Below are 12,899 nucleotides of genomic sequence, written 5' to 3'. Positions count from 1 at the left end.
TTCTAACAAAATTTAATTTCACGGCCTGGTCCAGTTTTATATCAGCAAATTTGATCAATTATGCAAGTCCATGTCAATTATGCTTGCCAGTGAAGTCCAGCTTCTGATTGATCTTTTGTAGGGTTGAGAAATCTTTGAACAAAATCAAGTAAAAATTCTGCCATTGCCTGAAGTCTGAAACCACAGCAGAAAATGCTGGAAATATTAAATTGAGCCGTATCTCTGGAGCAAGAAACCAATTTCAGGATAATGTTTCAATCAAATCAACTTGAAAGGTTAACGCTTCTCTCTCTCCATAGATGCTCCCTGATCCCTTGACAACCTGTGATTGTTTGTGTGCTGCAAGATGTAAAATTCAGCATTTGGTAATAAGTATTGGTTCTCTGGCAACCAACCGATAAGCATTAAGAAACTTTTTTTTTCAAATTTAAGTACACATTGGAGGTACCCTCAAAGGGTATGGCGCAGAAAAAGGGCATGCATTTTGTTGAATCCATTCCAACTCTGTAAGAAAAATCAACTAGTTCCTCTCCCAAAGTCTTGTAAATTCTTTAAGATAATTACCCAGCTCCCTTCTGAGTGCTACAGTCGAAACAGCCTCTGCTCTATTACTGGCAGTGCATTCCCGACTTGAACCACTCACTGTATAAAATGTTTTCCTTGTGTCTATTTTGGTTCTTTTGGCAATCAAGTTTGTTCTCTGTCAATTAGATTGAACCCTTCTGCCTATGTAATATACTTCACCCGATGCACTGTGTCTAAATCCCTCATTAATTTAATTTCCACTGCCGGATCCTCCAGAGACTTCAGATTCTCCAATCTGACCTCATGATCAAGTACCCTCTTCCTTGGATCCCCATCCTTGAACAGCAGTACGACACAGTGATGCTTCCTTCAGTCTGTGCTCTTGTCTCACTGGGTGACCCAGATTTGATCCTGACCTTGGGTCCTGTCTATGTGCAGTTTGCACGTACTCCCTGTAACCGCATGGTTTTCTCCTGGGTCCCCCCCATTCCAACTCATCGCAAGTTGATCGCAACCTATCACCAGCTCTTTTAAAACCCTTATATTTAAAGATTAAATGGAATCTGCATTTCTGATTTGGGGATCCCTGGACCTCCATCCCTCATCCTCGAAAATAAAATTCCATTATTTTAGTTTTTAGTTTTGGCGATACAACGCAGAAACAGGTCCTTCGGCCCACCGAGTCCACGCCGACCAGCGATCTCCATGCACTAGCACTATCCTACAAACACAAGGGACAATTTACATTTATACCAAGCCAATTAACCTACATCTTTGTAATGTGGATGGAAGACGATGATTTCGGAGAAAACCCACGCAGGTCATGGGGAGAACGTACAAACTCCCTACAGACAGCACCCGCAGTCAGGATCGAACCCAGGTCCCTGGCGCTGAAAGGCAGCAGCTCTGTCTCTGCCCAACCGTGCCTCCTTTATTCTGACAACAATTTACTTTATTAAGTAAATTCTAGTGCCTGTGGTTGAGAGGAGAATCAGGCATGAGAGAATCAGGGTTAAAGGAACCAAGTGGGATTGTTCTGAGAACCAGTTACTGCACCTTAGCTAGTACCTTCAAATCCTTGCTAAAGTGTTACGACTAAAATTCACCTGTGGCTGAAACAGTATTGTACAGAAATTTGGCTAAATTCCTTGCTTTGAATTCAATTGTTCAATTTATCAATTCCAGGATCTGTCGTACTTTGCCAATCACTCCCCAAAACATACCCTGCCCCATTTACTCAGAGAGAGCTCTGTTTCAGCATACCTTATGAACTTTGACATTTGCATTACCTGTTGCATTTATTGTTTTATTTTGCCCGAGTACAATGACAAAATAATATCCAACAATTATTCTAATAGCAGACGTAGACCGCATTTGAAATATGTCTGGCTAATTGCTTAGAGCTCTATTAAAATCCAAGCTGGTTTAGGAGGATTATAATTTGATCCTCAGTGGCTGTTAAACCATTCTTAAATAATTTTCTCACCTTAATGGGTGAAAAGTGAAGTCAAGTGATTTAATAAAAACTAGAATGCAGTGGGCTAAAACTTGTTCAAAAAGTTGTTCATATATGCAATTCATGAGGGAAAGCATTTTAATTGCTCGAATTACCCTTGCTCAATGCTAGCTGCTTAAATAGTTCAGTGGTCTTTTGTGTCAGCTTTTTTCCCCCCTAACATTTGTCTGTTTCCCATACAGCATTGCAGTGCCACTGTGAATTTAAGTTAATTTGTGTTTAACTTCTGAATGACAAAGGTGCTTGGTCCTTCATTCTAATTGAACACAATTGTTGGTAAAGTTCCATACAAGTTGGAAATTAGCAATGCTCCTGAGAGCAGAACAAGACTGAAGAAAGAATATTTTTGTGTTCTAGTTTTCTTTTATTCTATTATTAAGGTTGCCTGTTCTTATTGTGAATATAGTGAAGTTGGAAATACCAGTTCCCTGTGCAAAACCATGGTCAAATCTGGCGTGTATGCAAAAGAATGTGATGTTGGCTGAATCTCCTGCACGGCAAACCTTTTCAGAACAAAGGGCACGTGACCTGAATCAAATGTTGTGCCAGGTTTCCGAACGGTACAAATGTTTGAGGAATCTCTTGGGGGAGTTTAGACTTTCAGGCGTGACATTTTGTGTAACTATTATGAAAAGTAAGCTTGACAAATTTATGAAGTAGAGTTCATTTGTCGAAGTCAAAGTACCTTTTAGTTGAAATGCTGCTTACAAAATAAGAGCAAACTGCTAAAAAACATTGTGCCATGAAATGTACAATGTTGTCTGCCAGCCGGTAAAAGGGCAACACCGGTCATGTTCTGGGTGTGTACCCTTGATGAGAAATTAAACATTTTTGACTTCCTCGTGTGGTTTGAGGTCACTAATTCTGTTAGATATCTGCTAACATCTGCAGTGACCGGAATTACCAAATTTACATAATTTGTCTCGATTACTAGTTAAATTTGCAGTCACACTGAGGTAAAGAAAATATCTGATGAACTGAAGATCATGGCATTGTTAGGATGCACCACTATTTGAGATTAAAGCATCAATGTTCTTGGTGGAGCAATCCTATCTTCAAATGGCTGAACAGTTCTTGATTTAGGAAGCTTGGTCGTGGCTCTTTTTCTTAATGCTGTAGCATGTCAAGATGATCTTGGGAAAATAAGTGTAACTTGAGGCTGGTTGGGGAGAGGAAGAAACTTTTGCATACAGGTGTCCCCGAGAACCAAATGGGTTTCATTTTTACAGATGTTGATAAATCAATTTTGTCTAAGTTGGAATATACAAGATAATCACTCCATATGGTAGCCATACGGAGTCATACAGCACGTAAACTTACACTTTGGCTCAACTCATCCATGTCAACCAAGAAGACCTACCTGAGCGTCCCATTAGCTCGCAATTGGGCCAAATCCCTCTAAACCTTCCCTATCCGAGTGTCTTTCAAATGCTGTTTTCTTTCATCTGCCTCTACCTCCTCGGGCAGCTTATTCCCGAGTGGAAAAACGTAACCGTTGGATTCCTATTAAATCTTGTCCCTCTCACAGTATGATAGTGAGTGACATCAAAATGATATAAGATTGTTAATAAAGACCAACTAAAAGTGAAAGAAAAACTCGTTCTGGCATCCGTAGGAACAAATGTATCTTCATATCCCATATTATAATATTCAGAAGTAATATATAGTATACTCTATAATAAAATGGGAGCATGATGGTATGTCGGGATGTCAACAAATGAGGTGTTCTGTCTATTTAAGGAAACCCATAACAATTGATAATAACAGGAACATTTGTAATGTTTGTTGCTTTTCTTTCTGCAGGATGATGCCCGTCAGTTGTTTGCATTGTCTGGGACTGCTGAGGAACAGGGTATCTTGCCTGAAGACCTGGCAAATGTGATCAGGAGGCTTTGGGCTGATGCTGGAGTTCAGGCTTGTTTTGGTCGATCCAGGGAATACCAACTTAATGACTCTGCTGCATAGTAAGTCATAAAATCTTTTCCTTTTCCTCCTTGTTGGGATCTCACAGATTTAAACATTATCAGCAGCCTTTTGGGAGGCTTATAACTTTTAACTGAATGGTATGAACAGAGACTTAATTTCTTTATAAATTCTGGCTGAATTTCATTTACACATTTTCATGATTCTGAAACTGGTGTACGTAACCGCAGTGAAAATTTCCTCTACGTTGATGTGCAAAGACATCAATGTTTTCTTTGCATCTAAGATGTAGAAGGCTTTTGTTAGGCTTGTACCATAGAGATTGTCAAAAGCTGACAAACAGCTGATTGCTAATTAAAGGGTTTTGTATAAGCAGTGTATGATGCGTCTTGGATGCTACCTTGGATGTTAAAGTAGGCAAGTATATTTTTGATGTTGGCATTACTTGGCTGGTATTCTTCCTCTGGGTTGCTTTCCATTGGATCTAGTCTCAGCTGAGGCTAGACGCAGGCTCAGCAATCGTTTCACCGAACACCTCAGCTTAGTCCGTCTAGGCCTACGCGATCTCCCGGTTGCTAAGCGCTTTAACTCCCCCTCCCATTCCCATACTAACCTTTCTGTCCTGTGCCTCCTCCACTGTCATAGTGAGGCACAATGCGAATCAGAGGAACAGCATCTGTGCTTCTTGTGCTCCTTACAATCCAGCGGTATAAATATTGATTACTCTAACTTCAAGTAATCATCTGTTTCCCTTTTGTCTCCATCTCTCTCCCTAACTAGTTCTTCAGCTAGTTTTACTGTCCTGATTAATTTACTGCCTCCTTGTCACCTTCCCCTCAGCCAACAATGAACCATTCGACACTTCTTTATCATCGTCTGCATTGATTTGTCGTTTTCACACCTTCCAATAGACAATAGGTGCAGGAGTAGGCCATTCCGCCCATTCGAGCCAGCACCACCATTCAATGTGATCATGGCTGATCTTCCCCAATCAGTACCCCGTTCCTGCCTTCTCCCCATATCCCCTGACTCTTTAAGAGCCCTATCTAGCTCTCGCTTGAAAGTATCTAGAGAACTGGCCTCCACCGCCCTCTGAGGCAGAGAATTTCACAGACTCACAACTCTGTGAGAAAAAGTGTTTCTTTGTCTCCGTTCTAAATGGCTTACTCCTTATTCTTAAACTGGCCCCTGCCCTTCTATATCTCTAGACTCCCTCTCCCCTGACTCTCAGTCTGAAGAAGGGTCTCGACATGAAACATCACCCATTCCTTCTCTCCAGAGATGCTGCCTGTCCCACTGAGTTACTCCAGCACTTTGCGTCTGTCTCAGCTGAAGACCTGTTTACTCTCACGACCTGGGCTTTCATGAAGAAGCATTTGAGTGAGGTGTTGTATTGTTCTCCAGCAATACAAATCACTTGGAATGAAGGAGATGAGTAGCTTGTTTGAGCATGGTGTTGAGGGTGACAGATGAGATCAGCAATCCATATTCAAATTAATTCGGAGAAATGAAAATGCCCAGATAAATTGGAATAAACAGTGGATGGCCGGCAATTGCAGCAAGGTTAACCACTTGAACTTGAAGAATGATTCTTATTGTGACGAATGGCAGTGTTCTTTGTTGCAATGGCCCCCTCCCCCCCCACCCGTGTCATGAGGGGTTGTATTCCGAGAAATGGGCTGTTTTGTGATTTTGCCCAAGGCTGTGAACGCAAGGTTGTGTTGTTCAAATGTAGTTTGCAAAAAGCTTATACATCTGTTTTCCTTTCAGCTATGGGACGTTAGAATAAGATCAGGTCAATAGGATGGCTAAATTGTTACATGACTGCATCTCCTCGCTTTAGTGTGGTAGGGATACTTTGCCTGGCTTGTCATTAAGCCATTTAAGGTTTACACTAGCATTACTCTCCCTTTCTTCTCCACTCTCTCACCCCTCATCAGTGCGACATGCATCATCTAAGCCGCTTGTACATTATTTAAAAAAATATATTATAAACTTGCTCTGTAGTAATTATGAGCATGAGCATCCAGCATTCTGCTGAGACTTGACAATGTGCATTAGAATGCACAAATGTTCCACAGGGTACGATACGTGAACCCAGCTTCGCTATACCACCTGGATCACTGCCTTAAACTCTGAGAATTGGCTGGCTGGTGACTGATTCTGGTTTTGCGAGGAGTTTTCATCTGCACACTGGAAGATGCACTGCCACCATCACTGGTAGTTTTCCATGCAGAATTAATGAAGCATAAATTCAGCCATCTGTCCCACTGTACTGTTTAAATGTGCTTATTGTTTCTCCCCTCTTGCCACTGAAAATATTATTTTATAGCCTTTCTGCAGTGGTACTAATAAGCAATGATTCAATGAGACTTTGATACATGTACCTAGGTACAGTGAGATTCTTTGTTTTTGCATGAATCCAGTGATATTGTACAACAGACTTCATCTAAGCAGTACACTGAGGCGCCACATTTCTGGTGCCAACAAGGCGGCAAGTTCTCACTGCAGTCTTATCCACTTGCAGCGACGAACCAAGCCTGCTGCTGCACATGGCCACAGGTGGCCCCCTGCCGGGTAACTCTCGGTTCTTGGCAGCCCCCTGCCGGGTCCCTCTATTCTTGGCGAGGCACGTCGGGTCCCTCTTGGTTCTTGGCGGCCCACCCGCCGGGTCGCTCTCGGCAGCCCACCGGTCGTTCGGCTCTGTGGCACATCCCGGGTGTCTTCTGCCGCTGCGGGGCACATTGTAGAGCCTTTATTACAATTGAGGATTACCTTGCTAGGTAGGGGTTTGGGTGGGAGAGAAGAGCTTAAATTGAGGCTTCCCCCATCTTTTCATCTCAATCCCTTTGATGGTCAAGGGACCATTTTTTTCAATTTGTTGATTCACTTTCCTGAGGGTAGACTTTATCAGCAACGTGTTATTCTGAAGCCCCAATGTTGGTGCTCGGATGTAGACAGCATTGTGAATATAAAGTACTGATGATTTAAACGAAACAATAGTGTTATTTGCTGCTGAGTATCCAGGTAGCAGCAGCTCTGTACGAGTCGTAAGTAGGACACAGTAATTCAGTAAATTATCCTGTTTATGCCAGAATAGGTTTCTAATTCCACTTAACAAGCAGCAATTTTCCATTGAGAGGCACCCATGATTACAGACATATGTTACTGTAATAGAATGGTGCTCGCAAAGGAACCAATTGGTTGATATGCGAGGTAATATAGAGTTGACCTCATTTTAATGAACATAATGTGCTGTAATGGCAATGTTATTGTGTCATCTGTACAGTAAAATAGTCAAATATGTTTTATCTGATCGTGCTATAAAAGGTAAATTTAAGAAGCAAAAGAATAGATACATCCCTTGAGCAATTGTATGTACTCCGGCCCCCTATTTAGTGGTGTACTTGGTGTAAAATGTCTTCTATATTATGCCTCGTATCTGTCTTCTGCTGCTGCAAACATGCAGTCTGTAGCATAATATAAAGGATGTGTATGCCAATATAAAATATTTTCTTGCCCTGCTATTAATTCTGAATGTATTATCAAAGTTAATACTGGGCCCAACTCGATCGCAACACACAGTTGGACAGCCAAGCTCTAACTTGAAGGTTAAGCCCTTTTGTACAGGGCTTTCCACAAGAGCGTGAATTTCTCCGAATTATCTGAATCAACAAAACATCATCCCCTGGTCTTCTATATTCAAGAAATTAATACAACCCCTGTACTTGCTTTGTGCTTTCTTCACAAAACGTTGGACATAGTCAGCAAGTTTCTTTTCAGATTTCCGGCATTAACAGTATTTTGCATTTGTATTTCAGCCTTTTAAATAACTTTAGCTCCAAGAAAAGTATTACAAACCTTGATAGTTATTTGTGCTCATGAGTTTTGTTGGGAAAAATCAATTTCGAGTAGGCTTAGAGATAAATGTCCAAGGATGCTGCTACAGCTAGTCCAATAATTTAATTTTGGTGTTGCTATCCTCTTTGCACCAGGAATGTGGTAATGGTGTTCTTGAGCTGCGGCAGTCTTCTGAGTGAGGTACCGCGGCTACTTTTGTTAACGAGTTCCAAAATGGTGATTGACAAATAAGAGATTGTTTTGCTTCCAAGGTATAATGGTGTGCCACACAAAATGTAGGTATGATTGCTGAACCTATGTACCTCATGGCCTTGGCCTACTTTCTGCAGTGGACAAGACAGTTCATAGTCATAGAGCTCTACAGCTCAGAAATGGGCCCTTCACCGCAATATATTTATGCCAACCAGTTTGCCTCAATGAGCTGGTCCCAATCCCTTGTGCCTGGCCCATATCCCTCCAAATTGTTCCTAGTCATACACTTGCCCAAGTGTCTTAAATGTTGTAATTGCACCCACCTCTATGGCAGCTCTTTCCGTGTACACATCACTTCTGTGTGAAAATGTTGCCTCTCGGGTCCCTTGGCGATCTTCACGTCATTGGGACATCCACGTTGATTGGTGGATCGAATTTCCCCCCCTGTGGCCGGGTCTGTGGAATTCCGGCACGGCCAGAACTGACAGTTCCTTTCCCAGAGCCGACATTCGCGGCCGATCGGCGGGTCGAATCCGTCCCCTGTGGTCAGGGCTCTGGAACTCTGGCCTGGCTGGGGCCAGCAGATCCATTTCCATAGCTGACTTCTGCGGCTGACTTTGTGGTTCGTTATCTTGGCCCCTGGGTGGCCTGGACAAATCGTTCTGGTGCCGTTGGACTCTTTTCGGAGGCTTTGACCACTGATTGTCCGGCAAAACGGATAATCCAAAAAGTCGCTGGAACCAAGGGTGCCGTAAAATCAGCAGTGGACCTGTGTATATATACACACACATACATATAAACTTAAGAACTACTGACCCAGTGCTGAGGGTCAAGTTATATTATAAAAGTTATTTTGCAACAACCACAGACAGGGACAAATGGATACCTTTTCTTTCATAAATTTTCTGTAACATTGACATTTTTTGAGTGATTTTCCTTTGTCATTTCTGATGAGAAGTAATTAGATTGTTACAATTGATGCACGAGTCAAACCAGCGCACAGTTTTTAGAAAACTTCGAGTTTGGAAATTGGACATTAATGTCAATGATTCGGGCTCTGGAACTCCAGCCCGGCTGGTGCCAGCGGATCCATTTCCATAGCTGACTTCTGTGGCCGACTTTGCGGGCTGTCAATGGTGCAGTGTCAATGATTAGTTGGGTTGCCAAACCCAGCTCTCACCTCATTTTATAGCTGTTGACTGTTAGGATCTGTCACAACGTGAGAAGGTCCCACCACAGCCGCCCATTGGTTCTGCACTGCTATCTTTCTGATTCTTTGTTTTTGCATCTTCACTTTCAGGGGCAGTGATCACGTATGTAATAATTGTTGGAAATGGTTGGTACTTTTGTGGGCAGTTTATAGTGTGTAATTGCTCCTATGATAAACTGGTTAATGAGCTGTGATGATGATAAGCAGTTCAATAGTTCAGTTTTGAGCGATGATGATGAGACATTGGCTGTGAAAGGGGTAAGACAGCACTTTGTACTGATTGAACAGTGCTGTGAAATAGCACTGAGCTTTTTATAAGAGGTGTCTTGTGCCAGTGTGTCTTGTGCAAGATGTTTTGCTGACAACAGATGAAATGTTCAACGACAATTTGCTGAGCAAATTACAGAGATACTGCCTGACCCGCTGAGTTAGCTTAGCACTTTGTGTCCACCTTTGCAAAGCACCTTGGTGGATTGAGCAACATCTGTATGGAGAAGGAATGGTCAATGTTTTGGGTCAAAACCCTTCTGCCCAGATGAAGGATCTCTGAAACATCGACTCTATTTCCTTCCACAGATGCTGTCTGACCTGCTGAATTTCTCCAGCACCGTTTTTTTTTTCCTTCTGGCAGTTTGTTACTTCAGATTGCAGCATCTGCAGTATCTTGTCTCTGGATGATGATACTTGCCTTTATTCAAATGTAAATCCTAGATTTACATTCAAAATAAGGATATAAATCCTGCTATCCCTTCTGTTCTCCAGTGAGACGGTATCACACGAACAGTCCAGACCAAGCCTAGCCTGTTATAGCCATCTTCCACCTGTTGCAGATGGACCATTGGTTGCCAAAGTATCATCTTCCTTTTGCCACTTAAGCAATAAGTGGCTTCATAATTGTTGGTACTGAGCCAGTGAGGCACAAAGGAAAGTGTCATTGACAATTAATGCAACGGTCTTATCACAACACGGGTCCAATGCCCAGGCCTTTCATTTAGCTACTCATCTGTCTTTAGTTAGGCCTCTAGTTGTACCTTATTATCATGGCAATAGCCTGCTCTTCTGTCTTCCGCTGAGGCTCTGGGGCCCCATTGATAGCTCGTTATACTTAGCTGGTCACTTACAATTTATCCTAATTGAGTTAAGGGCTGGCTCCAAGACTTCAATACTTTTCCACAAGAGACTCGAGTTTCAATGAGATTACGTTTCAATCTGCATTGCAGAACATACTATAGACAAATTCTGCTCAACTGTGCCGTATAATATGTTACACTTCTTCTTTTTCCAGTGTCAATAGAATAATGTGATTCAGTCTGATGGTCTATTTGGTCTTCAACTTTACATTCCAGTTTAAATGGATGGCAGGTTGTTGGGAAAATGTATCATTCAGAGGAAGATGTGCTTGAAGATATGCATGGAAAGATATTTCAGTTTTCCTGAATTTGTAACCTGCTGAAGGTTTGGTGAAATTTGTCCTTATTCTACATATTTCAAACTAAGTTCATCGTGAATGGAAGTATGAAGAATCTGCAGTTAGGGATGACGAAGGGTGGAATTTGAGATGGTTTCAATTTGTGCCATATTTTCTGATTTTGCCCTCTATTCCATATTCCTGTCATAATTTATGTTGAATCCCATAAACCATTCGGAACCAAAAGATATCAACCTCTCGGTCTTACAATCTGAGTTTCTACAACCTAGCCTTTGCCCCAGCATTATACTCCCTCCTAAGCCAGTGCATCTTTCTTGAGGTTCATTGTCAACAGTGTGCTTAATTCTGTGCTTCAAGATTTTATCATGAGCTAAGGTTCTAAGTACATGCAAACTGTTGGGTCACCGCTTATCCAAACAGTGGCTTCTCTAATGTTAAATGTTGGTAACTACTTCACCAAAATGATGTACTTGGATAATTGCAGTAAAACTTGATTTAGTGATTTCAACTTGAAAAGTTGGTTGTCTCCGCCTATCTCGGGAAAGCACTCCCACAGTGTTTGTGACGTTCATAGCTAGCTTTTGACCACCATCTTAAATCTACAGTAATCGGATCTACTTTTTTAGCTTTAAACTTTAGATTTATATTAACTCGTGGCTGTACGTCTGGAGTGCGGGAGGGAACCTGAGCTCCTGGAAAGAGCCACACGGTCAAAAGGAGAACATACAAACTTTGTACAGACAGAACTCGTAGTCGGGGTCAAAACTGCGTTCCTGGAGCTGTAAGGCAGTGACTTTACCATTGCATCACAGTGTCGTTGTATCAGATGCACAGTAAATAAATATAATCCATTTTGCATGAGAACAAATGGCGGCGTTTAATCTACCCTGTCTCAATTTTTTTTTTCCAGGAAAATTGTCATTGCTTTAATAATAACAAATAATCCCTCTCCTCAAATTGCTGGATCATAAAATCAGACTGCTCCAAACAATGGACACATTTACTTAAATAATGCTGCGTCTAAAAGCTTTGGCAATAAATAATGTTCAAGGGGGGGAAATATAATTACTCTGGCAAAATAATTTAGTTCATGCATAGAAATAAATAAAATGTCAGCCAAGTAAAATAATATACTCCATTCTTCAGTGAAATGAGAATTGTGTCACTGCCTGCTGCTCAAATTAACTCCAGTGCCTGATTCAAATGTTCATTAATCCAATGCTGTTGCTACTGTGCTTTCGCCGTTCTCTTGATATGTTTCCTCATTGTGTTTTGCTTGTGTTTTTTCTCCATTTTCAAACTCCGACCTTGATTGATGTTTCAATTTAATAGTGCTAGCCTTCCAAAAAGAAGTCTTGACATGAGAGGAAATTTTCAGTGGTCCTTTGGATCTGAGCTACGAAGGTTGGTGCCAGAGATGGCTATCAAACATTGGAGAGGGCCTGTATGTTCTTAACCTTCAGCATTCCTGGCGCTATTCGACCAAAAGATTTAACTGATTCTGTGACTCCTGACTTGATCTGGGATTCGTTTGCTGATGTGGATTACTGCCCGAGTTTCTTTTCGGGCATGGGTAGTAAATATTGAAAGCCTTTCCAGGACATTGAGTATTCTGGGTCAAGTCCAAATTGTGTTGGCTCAGGAAAGATTGCATTTCATGCGCTTAATATCATCTTCTCAAGTGGTTTTACAGCTGCTCGGTTAAACAGAAATTGAACAAAAAAATTGCCTTCCAGTAGTGAAGGGACATTAGGAACTGAGTTCATGATATATGGCCATCAGTGCCAAGTGGCAATGACCTTAACAGGATATGTTTTTTTACTATTAATGCAGTCCTTACTAATGTAGTCTTTGGTTAATTCACTTTCTTCCTTTTAGAAGTCTAGAATATTTGATAGATGGAATTGCTTTGTATTTAATGGATTTGCAACTAGAACTGTCTAATAAAATTACCAACTATAGAAATTCTGCACATTAACCCAATGATGATAAAGTAACTGGAGATCTGAATTAATGAAGATAAATTCACCATTGAGTTGTGCAGCAGTGTTTGCATGGCTACTTGTGTGTTGGAACACAATACACTTGTGGAAAGGGGTGTAATTTAAAAATAAAACATGAACGTGGTTCATTTTGAGTGACTAACAATACTGACTATATGAATGTTCTTTTGCCCATTGCTGATGGATATAAGCCAAGTCTTTGCATAGGTATTTTTACTCGTCGATTCGACTAGATCTTGG

The 12,899-nt window shown here is 41.4% G+C and overlaps 1 protein-coding gene across 2 annotated transcripts in view; it reads left to right on the top strand.

Moving 5' to 3' along the window:
* LOC129704748 (guanine nucleotide-binding protein G(i) subunit alpha-2) overlaps positions 1 to 12,899 on the top strand; it is a 201,870-nt gene that overhangs the window by 107,495 nt on the left and 81,476 nt on the right. For both annotated transcript variants that reach the window (XM_055648063.1, XM_055648064.1), the window contains exon 4: positions 3,845 to 4,005. In XM_055648063.1, coding sequence (XP_055504038.1) covers positions 3,845 to 4,005 — 161 coding nt within the window. The remainder of the gene's footprint in view (positions 1 to 3,844; positions 4,006 to 12,899) is intronic.

Source organism: Leucoraja erinacea, chromosome 16, assembly GCF_028641065.1.
Source record: "Leucoraja erinacea ecotype New England chromosome 16, Leri_hhj_1, whole genome shotgun sequence".
Lineage (NCBI taxonomy): Eukaryota > Metazoa > Chordata > Chondrichthyes > Rajiformes > Rajidae > Leucoraja > Leucoraja erinaceus.
Note: the sequence above shows the minus strand (reverse complement) of the source record. Positions and strands in the feature narration are given on the sequence as shown.